The 21,891-nt window shown below is 43.2% G+C and overlaps 2 protein-coding genes across 4 annotated transcripts in view; one reads left to right on the top strand and one right to left on the bottom strand.

The window, feature by feature from the left end:
* Nucleotides 1–566: 566 nt before the first annotated feature.
* DNAJC15 (DnaJ heat shock protein family (Hsp40) member C15) lies at nt 567–21,392 on the bottom strand. 2 transcript variants are annotated; one of them, XM_082234700.1, is made up of 6 exons: nt 21,222–21,392; nt 12,043–12,094; nt 11,379–11,452; nt 9,066–9,142; nt 4,811–4,881; nt 567–817 (listed from the first exon to the last, which is right to left on the bottom strand). In XM_082234700.1, the coding sequence occupies exons 1-6, from the start codon at nt 21,315–21,317 to the stop codon at nt 747–749; spliced, it is 441 nt and encodes a 146-aa protein (XP_082090826.1). In that variant the 5' UTR covers nt 21,318–21,392; the 3' UTR covers nt 567–746. The 2 variants fall into 2 exon arrangements, with proteins under 2 accessions (XP_082090826.1, XP_082090827.1); XM_082234701.1 differs by lacking the exon at nt 21,222–21,392 and adding an exon at nt 20,854–20,872.
* Nucleotides 21,106–21,891, top strand: part of EPSTI1 (epithelial stromal interaction 1) — a 38,175-nt gene continuing 37,389 nt past the window's right edge. For both annotated transcript variants that reach the window (XM_082234627.1, XM_082234628.1), the window contains exon 1: nt 21,106–21,172. In XM_082234627.1, the coding sequence (XP_082090753.1) occupies nt 21,121–21,172 (52 nt within the window). In that variant the 5' untranslated portion in view covers nt 21,106–21,120. The remainder of the gene's footprint in view (nt 21,173–21,891) is intronic.

Raw genomic sequence — 21,891 nt, forward strand, 5'->3', positions numbered from 1 at the left:
AACATCACTATAAATTGTGGTGATTCAGGAGTTCTATTTGAAATCAAGCTAGATTTGGCTTTGCTGGTGTCTCTGGTAACCTCTCTTACATAATAGATGCTGGCTCATCGATGCTGGATGTTGTTTTTATCGGTACAGTGCTGCAGGTTTAGTATGGACTTTGGCTAGAATAATAAACTTATACAGCGGAACCTCAGGTTAAGAACTTAATTTGTTCCAGAGGTCCGTTCTTAACCTGAATCTGTTCTTAGCCTGAGGTACCACTTTAGCTAATGGGGCCTTCCGTTGCTGCTGCTGCGCCGCCGTGCGATTTCTGTTCTCATCCTGAAGCAAAGTTCTTAACCAGAGGTACTATTTCTGGGTTAGCGGAGTCTGTAACCTGAAGTGTCTGTAACCTGAGTACCACTGTATTGTACCACATTATCTCATAGGGGAGGTCTTCCTCACCCAGGCTGCCATTGCTGATGTCTCTCACTGTTTTGGCTCCTAGAGGCAGATGCAAGGGCCGGGGGGGGGGGGTTATTACCCATGCAAATATACTTCCTACAAGAACGGCACATGTGAGGTTTCTAATACTGAAAGTGAATTTTATTATTAAGTGCTTGGAATTACAAATTCAACTTTCTGAATACACTGTAGCTGAAGATCAGATCCAACATTAGCACCCAACACAAAACAGAAAGCTGCTTTACAGGAGTAAGCTGAATGATCTACAATGCTTCCTAACGAAACAGAATCCTGGAGCCCTAATGTTTACTGCTTGATTCCAACAAATCTTTTGCTTCATTGATTTTCGTTGCCAAGTAAGGAGAGCCACCTAAATAAAGAGAAGAGAGAATAAAGTGAAGACTACATAATGCTGGATTTAACAATAAGCCTACTCCGCAGTTATGGAAAGCAAATTTCACATGTCATCTCACCAAGTTTCATTAACTTTCTAACAAGAAATTGACACAAGTATCACAATGAACCACAATCCTAAGGGCAATTAAACTGCTTTTTCTGCGCAATTCTATCTCTGTCTACTTGGAAATAAATTCCATTAGAGTCCACTAGGGTTCAACTTACTCCCACGTATAGTATAGCATATGACACAAGACAACTGACTTTCCTAAATCTATTGACTGGCTAATGTCTCGTTTTGTTAGGTAATGGGTTCTCTGGAATATCCACAAGCAAAATTTTGGAGTGTTGCAGTTCAGAGCCTTCTCAGCGGTGGCACACCATTTGTGAAACCCTTCCCAGTGAGGCCTACCTGGTGCCAACACATTTTCAGCACCAGACAAGATGTTGTGTTTTCCCAGGCTTCTTAATAAGCTGCTTGTGTTTTGTCTTAGCCGACCCGGAACTTCTGCTGAAGAGCAATATAGACATCTTTTGAATGAATGAATGACGTGAAGCACTGATTTCTTCAAAGTCATTCCAGTCCAGTGCTGGGCTTTGAAGTCTATGTCAGGGCTGAGGAACACTTAGAACCCGGGGGCCGTATTCTCTCATGGGAAGCCTTTCAGGGGCCGCATGCCAGTGGTGGGCAGAGCCATGGATGAGGCTCTTCACCAGGTGCTGAAGTTCCCCACTCCTGACCTAGAGGCAAGGAAACACTGCTCTCCATCATAAGAAAGTTAGGATTGCTTTCCCAAGATCAATTCCACAAGGACAGATATATCGTTGTGCAGTAACAGCATCAAATCCTCCGACCACAGGCAGATTAAGGTACCGCACCATGTTTAATTTATTTTTGACAGCATGCTTTGAAGGAAACTCCAGCAGGAATATTTTAACGTAGAATCATTAGGTGTGCACTGCAAACATGCCCCATTTTTCAGTTAAGGCACAGGCATACCAGCCAAATGCGTCACATTAATGCTGTTAGGCACAGAATACTGCCTCCTTCTTCCCTGTCCTCAACGCTGCCACTGCTTTCCAGTCCATCTAACAATCTGATTACAGTTCAGCAGCCTCGATGTTTGTTTTTTTCACTCTCCTCGAGTGCCAACCATCTGCCTCCTGCCACTGAAAATAACAACCAAAGGTCTGTTGTCAGGAGCTCACCGTGCAGCAACAAACACCTAGATGTTTTTCTGGGACAACGTGCTTTCCGCTGCAGAACGTTACAAACAACCTTTTCTAAGCATCTGCTCGGAGGAATCACATACAATAGAAATTCCATCTACAGATTACTATGCTATGAGAACCCTGCACTCGGTTCCCTTCTTTTTATAGTTTTTAATCCACGTGCTGACCCCTCTGCATTTGGGGTCTGGAGGGAAGGAAGGAGCAAAGTTGTGCAATGCTACATGCATATAGGCCCCTGCATAGAATAAACACCATCTGAAGCATGATGCCGCAGGATACATGAAACCTTGCATGGGCAAAGACATTTTGTACACCCCACATCTTATATAACATTATGTTAGCATCAGAGAAGCAAGAAGACAAGTGGGAAAGATACAAGACACTCTGCAGCACTTTCACAGCAGGAATCTGAGCATGCACACAACAAAATCCTAACATGCATTCTGAAATGAAGTCCATAGTGCCTTTACACCATTTAACAGGAACAGAAAAAACCCACAAATAATTAGTACATGTCGACAGGATACAGCTTCTCAAAGTGAGGTGTCTAGATCACCTTTGGTTAATGTGGGGAGGGAGAGGGGGCTAGAAAATTGGGCGGATGTTGCTATACAGGTGGGCTAAGGGAAAGAAGAGAAAAACAAGTGAAAGACGAGGAAGGAAACTATGCTCTGGTGAGGTGGAAGTGGGGTATCTTGTGGGTAAAAGGAGAACCCTGAAGCCCCAAACTCTGAAGAGGGGCAGGGAGTGTTGCATTGCACATGCTCCTGATAAGGATCTCGACAAACAGGAACAGAAATACCTGGTAGATAACAAACATATCGTGGAATACGGATGTAACAGCAACAACACTTGTGATTCTTTGATACTGTATTATGATCTCCCATCAGGAGATTTTACCGTAGTCACTAATCAATATATTTTTATCTGTGTCTAGGAACGTGTAAATATGTACGCCAGAAACTTGCCCCAACGTTTATTCAGGTATATAATGCCTGAATACACAATATTACTCTGCCAGAGCAATGCTGTAAATTGGCTGGTCTCAAATCTCATTGCTGAAAGTGCAGTAACTGGGAGAATCCCAAGCAGATGATGTTCCTTATCTGTGTTAGCCTTGGAATCACTAAAGAGCAGCATATAGCTTACACAGCATAGAGATTATTACCACAGCCTCTCAAAATGTCCCATGCAGGCACATATTACAACTGGCTATAATACGGCCTCCGTCAGAGGATAATAGGCATGGAGACAGAACAAAAATACAAACTAGGCCACAGATATGAAAACATGATATTATCTACATTTGTCAGCTGTGTATTTTCAACTCTTCTAATATTTGCATCTAATGTTATTTCACCGTTGCAATTGCTTTTTCAATTTTTCAAAGCAAACCTCCATTAAGGAAATTGGCATTGTGCAAGACATTGTACCTGCAGCATTCCCACGGCTGCTCTTGGAGCTGCCACAGCTTCTGCTGATGACAATGATTGATGTCTAGGAAGTTGACTGATGCCAGCAGAAGTGTCATAGTCAAGACCCACCCCCTAAAAATGATCAGAATGAGCTTGACCTCCTGTGGGAAACTGGAATGGAAAAATCCCATGAAGGTCGCTTGGACAACTGAAACTTCAAGCTGGGCCAAGAGATCTGATACATGTCCAGCCCTTTTATGTCTTGGAATGATGGGTGGGCTGGATGTAACGGAAGGAAGGATTGTGCCCGGTGCTGTCTCAAAAGCATTCTGCACATGTGTAAGTGGGTGCTGGGGAGCCATTATAGCAATTCCCCCTTCACTGCAGCTGAACTGCAAACCTCTTCCCTTTGCCCGTGATTCTCCAAGGTTTTAAGCAGCAGTGTTTTGACCACAGAATTACACTTGTTTGCCTCCAAAAGCATTTTCTTCCATCACTGTCTCGTTCCTGCATCTACAGAGTAAATCCAATTTTATTGATTTATTTAATGAATAAATTACTAGTAAAAAGAGGGGCAGGGAGAAATAAGAAATGGCGGGCTCCACACCTTTCACCTTAATGAGGTCAGAATTAATTTTATACTCCTGAAATGAGAAGGAATAAACTATAAATCTGTCAACGAGATATAAACGTCTTCACTTCCCCCCTTTTGGCTTTTTAAATACTGTGCAACTCTATACCATCTGTTGTATCAAAGTACAAACAGCAACGAACATATGGGCTTTCCTTCTCAACCAGCTGTAGTGTAGTTAAAGTTATAATAAGAGCTTTTTGGGGAGATACATACATTAAAAACCTGGCTAGTCAAAACATCTGTGTCTGGTTTTATAGTTTTTAAGAGCGCTAAAATCTAGTACATACATTTGTATGACATTCTGCTCAAAAATGTGTTTGTCTATTTATGGCTGCACATACTCTGTTCATATAGACATGGATTTTTGCAGCTTCATGGTTAATGTTTCCCCTTCTTCAAAAGCAAGCTACTTCACACAGTGGTTCTTCACGCTATGTTTGACAGCTACTTAGTTTGTGATCAAGTAAATGACCACAAAGGCAGCTATGCATTCCTTCCTTTGGATCACAGAGACCAGATGCAAATCTGTCTCATACTGCAGGCAACACTTCCAAGATATGTCTTGAAATGCACTGCAGTGAATTTGTGAAGTTAGTGATTAGCGTTTTGCTTCATACACATGTGAAGAGAGAAGGTCTGGCAGCACGTTACCTATCAACTAATATTTATGAAACGCAAAGCTTACCTTTATCAGGGTGATTCAAAAGCATGATTCGTCTGTGAGCATTTCTAATCTTGGCCTTCCCAGCGGATGGACTGTAAAGATCAATTTAGAGTGTTTATCATAAATAAAGATTCTTGCGGGCTCTAAATTAGCAAAATTGTTTTCTTCTGATAAACAACATCTAGAGGTAGTTACAGGTAGGTAGCCGTGTTGGTCTGCCATAGTCGAAACAAACAAAAATCCTTCCAGTAGCACCTTAGAGACCAACTAAGTTTGTTCTTGGTATGAGCTTTCATGTGCATGCACACTTCTTGAGATATCAAGGTATCTGAAAAAGTGTGCATGCACACAAAAGCTCATACCAAGAACAAACTTAGTTGGTCTCTAAGATGCTACTGGAAGGAATTTTTATTATTTTGTTTTAACATCTAGAGGTATTTGCCATCTGGTGGGGAAGCGACAGTATTACATCCTTGAAGAATGAAGTTTCAAAGTAATCCATAGCTTTGCGTTTTGGGGATCTTTTGAGAGTGGTCTACACACATTTACACATGAGTATTCGCCTGTGCTGATCAGTGGTATGAGACACCTGCAAGCAGTGCCAACAGTCAAAACACACGGCACTGACAGAAAGTGTCTTGCTGGAGCATGAGATGGAGAAATCCCCTCCTAGTGGTGCAGCAATAAAACTGCTAGCACATTTGCAAAGCTAAGCAGGGTTTCAAATTGGATGGGGGACCGCGTGTTGAGATTCCTGCATTGCAGAGGTTTGGACCAGACGACCCTCGGGATGCCTTCCAACTCTTACCATTCAGTGGTCAGAGTGGACTATCAAATCAGGCTGTAAGAGTACATCTTCTTCCCAACAGGTCCACCAGCCTGGGCACTGCTGTGTTGCAGCAGCCCTGTTGGGAATATCCAGCCCAGAGATCTATGGCAGGGCCTCATCCCCTCTGTCTGTTGTTCGGATAGCTGCTGTTTGTGGGGGGCAACTGGTGTATCCTCTTCAGTGAGGCCATCACAAAGTTTACTCCAATCTGTTTGTCAGAGCTCATGTTTGCGGAAGAGTAGCCTGGCTGGGGACGCAGGTGGCACTGTGGGTTAAACCACAGAGCCTAGGACTTGCCGATCAGAAGGTTGGTGGTTCGAATCCCCGCGACGGAGTGAGCTCCCCCCTGCTCCTGCCAACCTAGCAGTTCGAAAGCACATCAGAGTGCAAGTAGATAAATAGGTACAGCTCTGGCGGGAAGGTAAATGGCGTTTCCGTGCGCTGCTCTGGTTTGCCAGAAGCGGCTTGGTCATGCTGGCCACATGACTCGGAAGCTGTATGCTGGCTCCCTCGGCCAATAAAGCGAGATGAGCACCGCAACCCCAGAGTCGGTCACAACCTGCCTTGTGAATTTCAGGGAAAATCCTTTACCTTTAGCCTGGCTGGGAGTAGGGCTGATACCCATAAATCCAGGTCTACATGCCTGGTGTGTGGGAGACTGAGTGCTTGTTATAATGTGCTTGTAGGCACTGGGCCGTGTAGTTTAATGAACTGAGCAGAATGAATGATCATGGGCTTGGAGGAGGAGGTTGGGAGGCTGCTTGGCAGGGCTGGCCTATCAGGTAAAATATTGAGGGGTGGGAGGGGGAGGGAATGGGTCACATGTGCTGCCGGGGGGAGGAAATGTCCCCAAATGACTGGTTGACCCATACAGAGGCTATACATTCAGTCTACACAGGACTCCTTTTGACTAGCTCATGTGCACAAAGCATAGATTTTAAGTCATCCAAGTTCTGAATCATGTAGCATTAAACATGTGCAAAACTGCAGAAGTATTACTGAATGTTTTTAATACGGGAGAATTAGTACCCAAATTTGCTAATTTCCCCCTTCCATCTTCATCCTTTTTTTTTTTTTTTAAAAATGATATTTATTGAAAATTTTTGAAATTACAAAGAAAAAAGAAAACAAAGAAAGAAAAAAGAAAAAACAAAGAAAAAACAAACCACATCAAGCAATACAAATTCAAAAAAACAAAAATACACCGCAAACAAACAAAAATAAATCCATCATTCTCAAATCCTCAACTCTCATTACCTTCTTTCTTTGACCTCCTCCTCCTCCCTTTTTTTGTATCCTGGTTGATAATTATGCAGCAAATCCTTTCCATATTTCATAGTATTCTGTCATTACATTACCTTGATCTATTTTCATCTTATCTTATAGAAAACCTTAAAAACCTAAAACTTAAATCTTATTTTTACCGACTTCTCACAACCACAATATTCTTACCTAATTCTTTAAACATTTTTGCTAGAGCCAAGTAATTTCACTCCAACATTATTCTAACACTCCTCAATTTTATAAAACAATCTTGGTAATAAAAAATGAAATAAAAACAATCCAGTCTTCAATCCAGCGTCCCTTCCTCCTGGTCCCGGGTTTTGTCAGTCCTTTTTATCCCATCGATCTAGCGCATTAACCTGGTAACCTTATATCCGAGGCCCTTAACTCTATTCCATGTCCCTTCCGCAGCTCTTCTTCATATTCTCCTTTCACTCGTGGGAACTCCAGCTTGGTGATGTTTTTGACCCTTTTCAACAAATCAGCCCCTTTTCCATAGTCCAGACTCAACTCCATGTGGTATTTAAGAAGATGTTTCAGAATCCCTCCAAAATTGAGAGCCCCCACAGCTTCAAATATCTCACGGCCCATTGCCAGACTCGGAAAGTCCAAACATCCCTGCATAGGGGGGTCTATCCAACCCCCCATTTCCAAACCAATCCAAACTTTATCTTTCCAAATCTGGCTTTTTCCAAGTTCATTTGTCAAGTCCAAAAGCTCTTGTTCCTGCAAGGCCGCAACTCCCTCCATCTCTGGCGCCCAAGATTCAGCAACGTCCTCTTCTCTCATCTGCTCTATCAGGACACACTCCTGATCTAATTGCTGGGTGGGCTCCACATAGTTTCCCACTGCCTGTTCAAAAATTCTGGCCGCATTAGTCATCAAATCCATCTTCTCACTTAACTGTTCCAGTAGGGCACTTGTTTTACAGAGAGCACACAACAGAGCCTCTGAATACATTGTCCTGCAAGGTCACAAGTCCATTCCCACGATTGTAATCAGAGACAGCTGAGAGCTCCCTGGAATTGGTTACAGTTTCACAGTCTCCCTCTACGGGGAGAACTTCTATTTGTTCTTGCAACAAAGTATCCTTTTTGAGATATTTTGTCAATATTTGTTCCTTTAAAGTGTGAAAGGAAACAGTGTAATCACTATGTTTCTCTTCCTTTAACTATCTGTCAAAAATGTTTATCTCTGGTCAATGAGCTTCAAACGTCAGTCCTGACACCCCACTCCAGGATCAGGATGGTGGAAAGTTACTTTACTTTAAACTCACTTCTGCAGGTTTAAACAGTCCAAAAAAGATCCCCCTTCTTCTCCTGCTGCCGAAGGGGGGTTCAACAATTTTAAATGATGAAAGCCAATCCTTTAGAAGCGATTTTCTGAGCTCTAGTTTACATTGTCTTTGCTTTATACTGTCTACAAAGAAACGGAAGGCTGACTTCCTGTTTAGACCTTCCCGTTTCAGTGCCAAATTAAAGTAAATTTTTAAGTCCAATTCCTTTCTGCTCGCAAGTCTTTATTTAAAGTCCAATTGTTCAAAGTTTAAGTACTCACGGGTGCTTATTTTAAAAGCCAAATTGTCCCAGGAAAAAGGCAGCGCTCTCCGGCAACGGCTGTGCGGCTTCGCTCCACGAAAATAGCAGTTGACTCACAGCACAGCGCCACTTCCCCCTCTTCACTTCGGAGCCCGTTAGTGGGTTCCTTTGCGGGTTGGGGGGGCGCTAAGGGTGCCCGCCGAGTCCCATGGTCACAGGCTTCATCTGCCTGTGATTTTTAGCAGGGTCCCCGCTTCGCCGTAGTGGAAAAGACCCGTTTCACGCAGAGCTAGTCCCTCCAGTTCAGAGGGAGTCCGCCATTGCCGATGGCGCCACCCCGGAAGTCATCTCCATCCTTTTTGTACTGTCCAATTTAGTATAAACCACTTATTTATTTTGTAAACTATTTTGAATTTATTGGCAGAAGTATACAAGTATATAAAGGTAAATAAATACCAAGAGTTCTTTCAACAAAGCAAACTGGGTAATTTTTGAAGGCCACTTCTTTGAGTGTTTTTTATCTTTAATAAAACTACTGGATAAGATGGGCCTACCCCACATTTCACACCACTTTTCTTTCAGGCTTTGGCACAGAATAGATTCTGTTTCAATGCAAAACACTTACCTTGTGCCTAAAATAAGACTAGCTTCTCGATGATTCATTTTCTGTTCAAATCCGCCTTTATAATAGGAAGAAAGATTCTGTATGGGAGAGACAAGATGAAGTAATTTGATCTGTGTGTGAGGTATAATGACCTTGATTCAATTTTGTAGCCAGGGCAAAAAGTGGCAGCTAGGCATCTCAACGTTTTGTCATGCTGCAGTCGCACGCCATTGCTCTCAAACGAGCTGCGCTGCCTACCAATAACCGATTGGGCCAAGTTTAAGGTTTTGGTCCTCACCTGTAAAGCCCTAACACAGGCATAGGCAACCTCGGCCCTCCAGATGTATTGGGACTACAACTCCCATGATCCCTAGCTAACAGGACCAGTGGTCAGGGATGATGGGAATTGTAGGCCCAAAACTTCTGGAGGGCCGAGGTTGCCTATGCCTGCCTTAACAGTTTGGGAGCAGGTGATGTAAGGGAGCATCTTCACCTCTCTTGTACTATTCAAGTGTTACAGTCAGAGGAAGAGGCTTTTCAGTGATGGCACCCTTCTTAATAAATCACCTCCCCTCTGAGCTCAGGCAGGTGCCAACACTGATGAAGTTTTGATGCCTACTAAGAATATATCTTAGGGGGACGTGGGTGGCGCTGTGGGTAAAAGCCTCAGCGCCTAGGGCTTGCCGATCGAAAGGTCAGTGGTTCGAATCCCCGCGGTGGGGTGAGCTCCCGTCGTTCGGTCCCAGCTCCTGCCCACTTAGCAGTTCGAAAGCACCCTTAAGTGCAAGTAGATAAATAGGTACCGCTTTATAGCGGGAAGGTAAACGGCATTTCCGTGTGCGGCGCTGGTGTTGGCTCGCCAGATGCCGCTTAGTCACGCTGGCCACGTGACCCGGAAGTGTCTCCGGACAGCGCTGGCCCCCGGCCTCTTAAGTGAGATGGGCGCACAACCCTAGAGTCGGACATGACTGGCCCGTACGGGCAGGGGTACCTATACCTTTTAAGAATACATCTGTGTTCCCAGGACTTAAGTGTTTAGTTCCAACAGACTGTTTATGTTTCAGCTCTGCCCTGTGTATATTGATTTTAATGTGAATGGTATATTTTATATATGGAGGCCTCTGCCTCCAGACTGATGTGGCAAGTGGTATGGAATCATAGTTAGAAGGGGCCCCAAGAGTCATCTAGTCCAACACTCTGCAATGTAGGAATCTCAACTAAAGCATCTCTGACAGATGGCCATCCAACCTCTGCTTTAAAAAGATCAGATTTGGTTTTGAAATATGATCAACGGAACAAGACTTTTGCTGTTGTTGAAGAGTTATCATTGCTAGAGGAGATAAAATCATATTGTATCTACTGTAAAGTAGTCATATTTGACACAATAGCTGAGAGAAAAAAGTAAGTCATAAGGTCTCTTTGTAGTTTTCAAAAATGATTCTTAACTCCTATGTCCTAAAGTATTAGTAGGGCGCTCTTTCCTACGTTTTGTGTGATTCTGAATATACTGAACTTCTATTTAAAGCTGTAGCTTTAATATTGATCAAAGTCCCTTTGAATCTAATTTCATTTGCATTGAGGGATCAAAAGATTTCCTCCAAGCGAACTAGTTGATCTGGAACCTGATTTATACAACTATACTGACTAAAACTGGAAGGATGCACTTATTCGCTCTGTAGAAATGCATAGGAATTACGCATAGTAATGGTTTACTATCTCAATCCATTATTTGAATGCACAATTTTAAAAAAGATATGATTGGCAAGACCTAGGGAAAACATGTGTGCACAGAACGAAAAGAAGGGGGGAAGTTAATATGGAAGACATGAAAGGGATAGTTGAACTAAAATGTTCATTTTTCTTAAAACTTAATTCTGCTTTTTACGCCTGTCCTCTTGCCTTTTCTAAACAAGCTTCTTAAAATTGGCTATTGCCTGCAAGACTCAAGGAGATACTGTCATGCTCATCTGCCCTAGACCCTTTGGCTCAATGCTACATGAGGTATAAGTGGGATTTGACAGAAGAAAGCTAACTACTTTGGATTCTAGTGAAGGACAAGTAGGCTGGCTGCTTGCCTTGCACCCCTAGGTCTCACTTCCATCCAGGACTGGAATAAATGTAAAGGAAATGTGGTAACCATATACCTGAGAGTCCCTTGACTGCCTGGCCAACCCAGACTTACAGCCATGGTGGGACAGGAAGTGAATGAGTCCCTGTTCTGTTATTGTAGTCATCACCTAGTTGGGTCAGGGTTAGGTATACTTATCCTGCAACGTTATCTCTGTCTCTCTCCAGCTTCTAATCTCACCAGAGAGACCTGAGCTCTAAACTTACAGCGGCTGAAATTTTCCTTGCTGTTTCCGTGATTACTTGTTCTAGTGGTTTCCAGAGCTGGAATGCATAACGACCTATAAAATATTGAAACAAAAGGCAATTTAACATCTGTTCATCTGCTAAGCAAGCATGCAGCAACAGTAATTTCTGCAAGAAAACAGAGAAGAACCCAATTTTTCATCTCATTTGTCTGAAGGTCCAAATTGTTGCCCTTTCCTGATTCAAAACGTTCCCTGAGTGGCTGCTTTTGGAGGCAAGCCCAGCAATGCACCACGATGAGCTGGCAGGCACATCTCCCATTTATAGCATCACCAGGAAAGCTGTCTTTTAAGAGAATCATTAGGAATAGCAAAATTCTTAGGTTAATAAGCAAGTCTTTTATAAACCTGCCTTGTGAATTTCAGGGGAAATCTTTCTACTCAAATTTATTTCCTTGGTTGGGAAGCCTCCTGCTTAGGATACTGGAGAGTCACTGGTAGCTAGAGTAAGCAATCCAGGGCCCAGCGGGTCCATTATAAATATAGAAAGTATAAAATATTACAATATAAAAAGAAGTTCAAGTCCTTTTCTCATTAAAACACATTCCATTACTATTCAGTTTGTCTTAAGAAATGCAGTAATGGGTGACACATTTGTTTCTAAACACCCACACACCCAAACTTACCAGCAAAAGCAATGGCTGCAACACCAAGGCCAATACTTATCATAGATCGAGCCTGTTTAAAATAATAACATAATAAAATTATATAGGAATGCATTAAGTTGCAACTAGTCAAGCTGGCAATACATATAACAAACAGTGGAGGAAAATACAAAAGGAGTCAAAGTAATTTTAAATATTGACACCAGATTTATAGGTGTCAATATTTAGTATTTTAATATGTTAATATGTTTTCTAAGGCACAGTACATACAGCCCTGCCCATAGCTCACTAGGCAACTTCCTTTCCTTTCCCCACAAAATCTTCCCTGCAGCACTATCTCACGCCTGATGTAACTGGATTTTCAGCAGACTGAACCACACCTCGCGCTTCCAGCCACTGTTAGACATTTCCCAGGCGCCTTGCACCCCCAGGTTTCACTTCCACCCAGGACGCTTTTTGTGACTGACAAGGGTCCAACTGGGACTACATGGAGATCTCTGGCTGCCAGGTTGGCAACAGACATCTCCCTCTGGCTGGCCTCTCCAGCTTTCTTAAGTAGGTCAGCAGCAGAGCTTATTTATTGCATTTATATCCCACCTTTTTCTCCAAGGAATACAGTGGTACCTCGGGTTACATACGCTTCAGGTTACAGACTCCGCTAACTCAGAAATAGTGCTTCAGGTTAAGAACTTTGCTTCAGGATAAGAACAGAAATCGGGCTCCGGCAGCAGCAGGAGGCCCCATTAGCTAAAGTGCTGTTTCAGGTTAAGAACAGTTTCAGGTTAATTCATTATTATAATTATAATATTTTTACATAATAATATATAATTATTATATTTAATAATATACAATTATTATATTTAATAATATTATATTTAATATTATTAAATTAATTTATTTTAAATTAAATTAAATTTTAAATTAAATAATAATAATAATAATAATAATAAAATAAAATAATAATAATAATAATAATAATAATAATAATATAATTACTATACTTATAATTCAGGTTAATCCGACCTCTGGAATGAATTAAGTACTTAACCCGAGGTACCACTGTACATGGTCGCCCCCCCACCCCACTTAATCCTTACAACGGCCCTGAAAGGTGGGCTAAGAGGTTGCTACTGACTCTTAAGGCATAGCTGTCAACTTTTCCCTCTTTTAAAGGGAAATCCCCATATTCCGAATAGGATTCCTCGCAAGAGAAGGGAAAAGTTGACAGCTATGCTCTAAGGTCACCCAGTGAGCTTCATGACAGAATGGGGGTTTGAACCCTGATCTCCTCGTCCGACACTCTCACCGCTACACCCCACTGGCTCCCTGTAGTCCTTCTGCTATGGAGCAGCTATATAAACTGAGCAGTTAATAAATATGGGGAAAGCAAAATGTCACTTTGTGAAAGATCCGAAATATTTCCCTTGAAGCTTGAATTTGTTTTATTCCAGATTGCTCTATTGGATGTTTTAATGTGTTGTAAACCGCTGTGATATTTTTTTCTGTAAAATATAAAGCAGTATAGAAACCTAGAAACGAATGATCAATTTCACAGTTTAAAAAAAGCGTTTGGACATTACACTAGGTTTAAGGCACCATTTGGCAATTAGCTTATACACCTGAGTTTCTGCTTCCAGCAATTTCCATACTTTGGGAAACATGGAACCATGACGGTTTATTACCAAGATTCTACACATTTTATTTTACTTTCAGACCACTCTTCAACTTCCATATCACAAAATATAAACATTAGATTTAACAGGATTAAAAACACTGCATCCAACCATTAAAAAATAAGCAGGCTTAGGGTTGCACACATACCCAATGCCTGGGTTGATAATATGTGTTTTAAGCTGCCACTGAGAAATCATTGATGAGGGATAAAATTGTACCTCCAAAATGGTGGAACATCTACATATGAGGTGCCATCATAAAGAAGACTGTATCCTGAATCACCATAATATCAGCTATACCCATTGGTAGGATATGGCTTCCCCTGAAAATAGCAAGGCTTGGATTGGCAGATACGGGGAGAGGCATTCATGTACAGTCGTACCTTGGTTGACGAACAGAATGCGTTCCGGGAGTCCATTCAACTCCTGGAACCATTCAAAAATCAAGGTGCGGTTTCCGATTGGCTGCAGGAAATTCCTGCAGCCAATTGGAAGCCACGGAAGCTGCATCGGACGTTCAGCTTCCAAAAATTGTTCAAAAACCAGAAGACTCACTTCCGGTTTTTGATCATTTGAAAGCTAAAACGTTTGGCAACTAAGCCGTTCATCAAGCAAGGTATGACTGTACTTTGTTTCTCAACACACCAGCAAAAGTAATAGTTGCAACACCAACACCAGTGGTGATGAAGTCGTTCAGGGCTTTATACATTAAGATCAACACCCTGAATTGGCCAGTGCAACTCCTGAAGAGTCCCATTTGTTGTACTGTTGAAAGCACTTGTGGCTGCATTCTGCAACAGCTGCAGCTTCCAGACCCTATTCCAGGATAGGTCCACATAGACTGTGTTAAGAGTCACCTAGCTTGGAAGTTATTAAGCCATGAATCACTGCAGCCACGTTACTCTAGTCCAGGAAGGGCTATAGCTGGCAAGCCTGATGCAGCAAGAAATAGGCCCTTCAGCACCAAATCCATCCGGGCCTCAAATAACAAAGCCTCCCATTTTCAAGTTCAGTCCTGTTATTTCAAGGGGAGCACAACTCTATCAAGAACACTATACCACTGCAATTCAGTGTGCTCTATATGGGGCTGCCCTTGAGGCTACTGCAAAATTCAACAGCTTGGCTGTTCATGGGGGCAGTATATCACCATCGTATTACGGTGCTACTGAAAGAATTGCATTGGCTGTCCATTCTCTACCAGACTAGTTTCAAGGTGCTGTTATTGGTGTACAAAGCCCTACATGGCCCATGACCATGTTAATATCTATAAGATAGGTTGACTATGTAGGGTAAGACCATCACCACATTCCACAGGAGAGGATACCCTGTAGTTCCAACCCATTAGGAGCGTCATTGCACACAATTGCACCCATTGTTGGAACGGGACCTTCAGTGCAGCTGCAACCACCTTTTGGTACCTGCTAAAGACATTCCTCTTTCAACAAGCCTTCTAAATGAAGATCTTTTCCCTAGTTCCTGTCTGCACTGGATTTGAAGTGATTTTACATATGTGCTGTTATTTTAAACTGTATCCATTGTTTTTTAAAATTGCTCTTATATGCAGTTGACCCACCATCAAAGGCAAAATCTTGCAAAGTCAGGAATCCTCAGAACTTAAAGGTCTACTGCCAGTAAGAACTATAAAACCATTTATGTATCCCCAGTGGTGTTTCCACAAACTGCAGTATGAGAAATCTTGCTATAAACATGGATTCAATGAGAAATGCAAGGTCACATTTAAAACAATTTTTAAAGTGTTCAATGACAGCAAGACCCAGCCCAAATCCTATAGCACTATTCAATTATTTTCTTGCCATATGTCTAATTTCTGCATCGCTTGCTTCTGCATAAAGAGATTTAAGGTTTTTGTATCATCCACACATACAGTTGCTGAACATTTACAGCTGCATATTCTTGCATGGCAGGAGATTGGACTAGATGATCCTAGATGATCCTCAGGGTCCCTTCCAACTCTACAATTCTCTCTCTGATGCACTAATAATATTGATTTCACAGAAAATAAAATTGTTAAGACTTTCTTTTCCTAGTCACATGTAAATAAATAACATGTGGAACTATCAATAAAGGTACTCAGTACTGTTCTAAGCTAAAATGCAAAAGAGCTTTAAAGGTGCTGCACTTAATTTAATTGAAGTAAATTGTAACTTTTCTCTATAAACTCTTTGTGAAATGATAGTAACACTTTCTAGCATACAGATCTTTAAACAGGATGAACTTAGAAATTCTAACAAACTTCATCTCACCTGTTAACATGGCTACACTTTATGGCCCTGCATAGAGTGAATATGCTGTACTGATTCAGCGCTTGCTTTCATTCCCTAAGAAATCACATTAATATTCTTTAACACCCCAGCAGATGCACCACTTCAAGTGATTACAGTTCGCTGTTGGAATTCTTGTCATGTTTTGCCTGGTTACAAAAACCTAACTCATCATTTTAAAGACTAATTCTTTCCACTTGTATGGCATCTTTAATCTAAACCTCTTGAAGCAGTTTACAAACATTAATTCTTACAATAAGAGACACAAGGTAATTAGATTGTTCATTTTGCTAATGGGAAAAGGCTATGTTTGCTGCCCCTGACCTCCAATCTATGCCAGAAGAAAACAGGTACTTTGTGTTAAGTGATCAAGAGGTTCATAGTATATTAGTACAAAACTAAAACAGATAACAGAAGTTGATCAGGAAGGGACTGGTGGTTGAGTGGCTCAATATGGCAGCAAACAACTAAAGTAAATGTCATTTAGGTTTCTGACCTGCTCTATTGATCTCTGCAATGAAAGAATGATATGCATCCCAACCCTGCAATTAAAATGTTTACATAATACACATTTTTATTCGCCTACAATCTCCAAGCCTACCATGACATTTCATTTTGATATATTCCTTCCTAAATCATGCAGTCTCATTGGAGCAGTGTTAGAAACTCAGATATGTAAGCTATTTGCCAAATGGCCCCTTAAAGCTAGGCTACAGGTGCAACAAAGGAATGCCTAGTCACCATTTCTTCTTCTTCAATATTACAAAGCAAAACATGAATCTTGTATATTGTCAACGTTTTAATATATTTTACAATTCAGTCACACATTTTACCAATTACAGTAAAAAAAATTGAAATGTGAATTAATGCATAATTCACATCAGTGACACATTTTTAATATCACATTTTAAATAGCAATTTTTAACTGGATACCACATAAATAAATGGGGCTCAGCCACAGCAATAGTGACCAACAATAAGTATTTATAAATACCAGTATGTATATCTATATATACTCTTAACACAATATGTCGCAGCTTCAGCAAGTACTGCAGTCACGGTTAAATTTGCCTATTAAATCAAAATTATTGGAAGAACGGGCCTAACAGCACAATTCTAATCATTTCTAAATAGAAATAGATGTTACTGAATTCAAAAAGGCTTACTCTCAGACAAATGGGATTGTGATTCATTATTTTTGAGCAGTCTCTCCAGCAGCATGTTTATGATTTGCAAGATAGCAGTGGAAAACTACCTATGTAAATGTTAATTCATTTTGCAGACCTTCCTTTTAATATCCAGAATTTGAGAATCTCTTAAAACATAAAGATTAATGTAAGCCCTATCCTCCCTCTCTCCCTTGATGGCTGCCATGTCCACTAAGTAATGTTTTCTTGTATAAATACACCTAATGGGGCTCCAGTATTAGGGATTCATCACAATAAAACAACAAGGAGATGCCAGACCTATGACACTGTAGCCTAAGCAAAACAAACATTTGTAGGTTACAGTTGCCTTCATCAGATGCATACAGCAGTCTGACAAAGTGGGCTGCTTAAGTCTTTAAAATAGTAAAGGTAAAGGTACCCCTGCCCATACGGGCCAGTCTTGCCAGACTCTAGGGTTGTGCGCTCATCTCACTCTATAGGCTGGGAGCCAGCGCTGTCCGCAGACACTTCCAGGTCACGTGGCCAGCGTGACAAGCTGCATCTGTCGAGCCAGCGCAGAACATGGAACGCCGTTTACCTTCCCGCTGGTAAGCGGTCCCTATTTATCTACTTGCACCTGGGGGTGCTTTTGAACTGCTAGGTTGGCAGGCGCTGGGACCGAACAATCGGAGCGCACCCCGCCGCGGGGATTCGAACCAACGGCCATGTGATCAGCAAGTCCTAGGCGCTGAGGTTTTACCCACAGCGCCACCCGTCTTTAAAATGCCATAGTATTAATTTGCAAGAAAGAGTGGTATACAAACTTAATATAAATTTATATAATGTAATATAACATGACTATCCCTCAAAATGCCCATTTTGTATTTACGCTTTTTCATCAGCTTATCAGCTGTGACAGAAAGGTATGTAACATGTTCTAGGTAACTTTCTGGGTATAGGAATGCCATCTTTTTCCTGGCGAGCACCTGCGGCTGCAGCCTATGTAGATCAGGTAGAAATTCAACTGGTGATGCTTATTTTATCACCATATGTCTGAAATGGGGAGGTTCCAGCAATCTGACCTCTGCCGGTCATCAAGCTGTCACAGGTACAGAAATCCTGTCATTAAAAAGTTGTAACTGTGGGTGGGAGCTTGTTTCTCAAATAAGAACAAAACCAGTTGCTTTAATATATTTAACTATGTTAAATGTGTAGGAGGAAGAAAACAGAAGTGAAAAACTGGACTGCAGAATAGAAGAATTGGCTTCAGAAATGGGTTGGGCAGGTGAAAGCAAGCTTAGTAACTGAATGGTGTAAAAGGCAAAATATTTGTATGAGAAACCAAAGGGTTGGTGCTGTGGTGTATTTATTGTAATTAACTATGTTTTAATAGATCATATAGATATGTTGTTCTATTTTTGTTTAATTGATTTCTAATGATTGTCCCCCCCCCTTTTTTGGCAGTTTCTATTTTATCTGTAAGTCACTCTGAGTTCCTATCTGGGGGGGAAAGCAGGATATAAACATATAACAAAACTTACATCTATCTGGCCACTGGAGCAAATACCAAAGCCTCACAAGCCAATCCTGTTAAGAACCGGTGCTATATATCTCTAGTTAACAAACCGAAAGAACATTTCCACTTTTCTTCTCACCTATCTGCACAAATCAGTGTGCCATGTGGCACGATGGGTTGACAGGTGTAAGCACCCTATAGAAATATTCTGTTATGTTTCCATGAAGTCGTGGAAATTCGCATAAGGAACTGCCAACACCAGAAACCCCAAATGGAGAAAGTGCCCAGATGCTCGCAACGCTCATTGGGCAGAATCGGGTGGCGAAGTTGGGAAGAACACCCCCCTCCAAATTCCCCCCCCCCCAGCACCAGTTTGGGCGTAGGGCAGGGATAGGCAACCTAAGGCCCAATCGCCTTCTCAATCCGGTCCGCTGACAGTCCGGGAATCAGCGTCTTTTTACATGAGTAGAATATGTGCTTTTATTTCAAATTCATCTCTGGGTTATTTGTGGGGCATAGGAATTCATTCATCCCCCCCAAAAAAAAAAATATAGACCGGCCCCCCACATGGTCTGAGGGACGGTGGACTGGCCCACGGCTGAAAAAGGTTGCTGACCCATGGAATAAGCAATGGTCAGCAGCTGCAAGAGACGAGCCCCGAATGTTGGTGCTTGATAGGTATGTGAGCACAAGTGACTATGAGAGCGCATGTGAGAGAAGGGCTTTCCTAGTGTCCTCCCCTCAGACTCCTTTCCCCTGTTGGGGGAGAACATAGAGCAACGGAGACAACTGTGTGGGAAGTTGCTATGGCACTCCCTGTGCAGTGGTGGTTTGTGCTGCTCAGACTGTCTTCCTGCAATACCAAAAGCACCATGACTGTGTCCTCCGCGCCATGCTGGTCTCCTGTACCTTTTTTATAATAATAATAATAATAATAATAATAATAATAATTTATTATTTATACCCCGCCCATCTGGCTGGGCCTCCCCAGCCACTCTGGGCGGCTTCCACAGAAAACAAAAATACAATAAAATATCAAACGTTAAAAACTTCCCTGAACAGGGCTGGCTTAAGATGTCTCCTGAATGTCAGGTAGTTGTTTATCGCTTTGACATCTGCTGGAAGGGCGTTCCACAGGGTGGGCGCCACTACCGAGAAGGCCCTCTGCCTGGTTCCCTGTAGCTTTGCTTCTCGCAATGAGGGAACCGCCAGAAGGCCCTCAGTGCTGGACCTCAGCGTCCGGGTAGAATGATGGGGGTGGAGACGCTCCTTCAGGTATACTGGACCGAGGCCGTTTAGGGCTTTAAAGGTCAGCACCAACACTTTGAATTGTGCTCGGAAACGTACTGAGAGCCAATGCAGGTCTTTCAAGACCGGTGTTATATGGTCTCGGCGGCCGCCCCCCATCACCAGTCTAGCTGCCGCATTCTGGATTAGTTGTAGTTTCCGAGTCACCTTCAAAGGTAGCCCCACGTAGAGTGCATTGCAGTAGTCCAAGCGGGAGATAACCAGAGCATGCACCACTCTGGTGAGACAGTCCACAGGCAGGGCGAGACAGTAAGCTGCAGGGTGCAAATCAACTAACATTTTGCTTGCTTTCTGATTCACTCTCTCTATAGCTCATCTCAGCCATCTTCCAGGTAGGCTTCTCCACGAATGACTTGTCCACTACCTCATCCCAGCAGGGCTCGGGGTCTGCTCTCAGCCCCTCTGAGCTTCCGCAAGGGCAGATGCCAGCCTCCATCACACTGCAGGCATAATGGACACACAACATCCCAACCTCCAAGCAGGGCAAGATTCCAGGAGTTCCAGGCACATACCCAGGGTTTGCGTTCCCCTTGGAATTGGGGACATGTGTACAGTGGTACCTCAGGTTACATACGCTTCAGGTTACAGACTCCGCTAACACAGAAATAGTGCTTCAGGTTAAGAACTTTGCTTCAGGATGAAAACAGAAATCGTGCTCCGGCGGCGTGGCGGCAGAAGAGGCAGCTAAAGTGGTGCTTCAGGTTAAGAACAGTTTCAGGTTAAGTACAGCCCTCTGGGACGAATTAAGTACTTAACCTGAGGTACCACTGCACTTTTATTCAAAATGCATCTTGGGGTTATTTGTGGGGCACAGGAATTCCTTCATTTTTTTCCAAAATACAGTCTGGCCCCCCACATGTTCTGAGGGACGGTGGACCGGCCCACGGCTGAAAAAGGTTGCTGACCCCTGGCATAGGGCAGGGGGGTCTCTCGGGCTTCCTCTCATGAGACTGGGGGGAGCTGGGGGGGGGTTCCCTTTTCGAAAGGGCTTCAGTTTAACGGCCGGCCGGCCGCCTGAGTCAACGGCCGCCGCTTCTCGCCCCTCGAGCACCAGCGGGGTCTGCAAGGGCGACGGGGGGTCCTGCGCCCCCCAAGAATGACGAGGGGCGACAGAGAAAGGAAGGCCAGCACGAGGCCTCCCTACTGCGCAGGCGCGGTCGAGGGATGTCGCCATGGCGACAGCCGGGCGCTCGAGTGGGCGCCCAACTCCAGCTAGGCCGCAGGGTGCGTGCGCACGCCGCTGAGGCACCCCTATCCGACCCCGTCCACTCACCAGCCCCTCGTTCATGCCGGGCCCGCCGCCGCCGCCGCCCTTGTACTCGGCGTAGCGAAGGCGCTCTCCCTCCGAGGCGCCCTTCGCGCTCCCCATCGCGGCCAGGCAAAGCGAAATGGAGAAAGCGGCGGCTACGGGGCGCCGCGAGGGACAAACTCGGCACGCCTCTCTTCGCTTTTGCCATCCCATGGACAGGGGAAGCTGCACTGGGCATGCGCGACATCAGTCAGCCGCCTCGAGCCCCTGCTGGGGAAAAGGCGGCGTGTAAACGAAATGCGTAGTCGAAACAAAATCTTAAAAATCCCGTAGCACCTTAGAAACCAGCTATGTTTGTTATTGGTATGAGCTTCCGTGTGCATGCACACTTCTTCAGATACACATTTCATGTGCATGCACACGAAAGCTCATACCAATAAGGTGCTACTGGAAGGAATTTTTAAAATTTTGTTTCAACTGCGGCAGAGCAACTCAGCTACCTACTTGTAATGAAATACGTACTTATCATGGGGATTTTAGTGCTCTGGGTTAGCGGCTGGCAACCCTACAAAAGAGATGCAAGAAGAATTAAGTCATTCTGCTCTAGGTGCTTAGCATGGGACTGATAAATGCTCACTCCGTTTTTCAGGAGGCGTTCACATGGTATCAAATCTGTGTTCTGGATTTTCCTGGT

This window comes from Podarcis vaucheri, assembly GCF_965113315.1.
Source record: "Podarcis vaucheri genome assembly, chromosome: 8".
Classification (NCBI taxonomy): Eukaryota; Metazoa; Chordata; class Lepidosauria; order Squamata; family Lacertidae; genus Podarcis; species Podarcis vaucheri.

Coding starts and splice junctions, on each gene's coding strand:
- DNAJC15 (XM_082234700.1), bottom strand. CDS start 21,317: ATGGGGAGCGCGAAGGGCGCCTCGGAGGGAGAGCGCCTTCGCTACGCC. Junction 9,143..11,378: donor CAAGGAAAATTTCAGCCGCT/GTAAGTTTAGAG, acceptor TCTCCCATACAG/AATCTTTCTTCCTATTATAA. Junction 818..4,810: donor TTTGAATCACCCTGATAAAG/GTAAGCTTTGCG, acceptor CTCTTTATTTAG/GTGGCTCTCCTTACTTGGCA.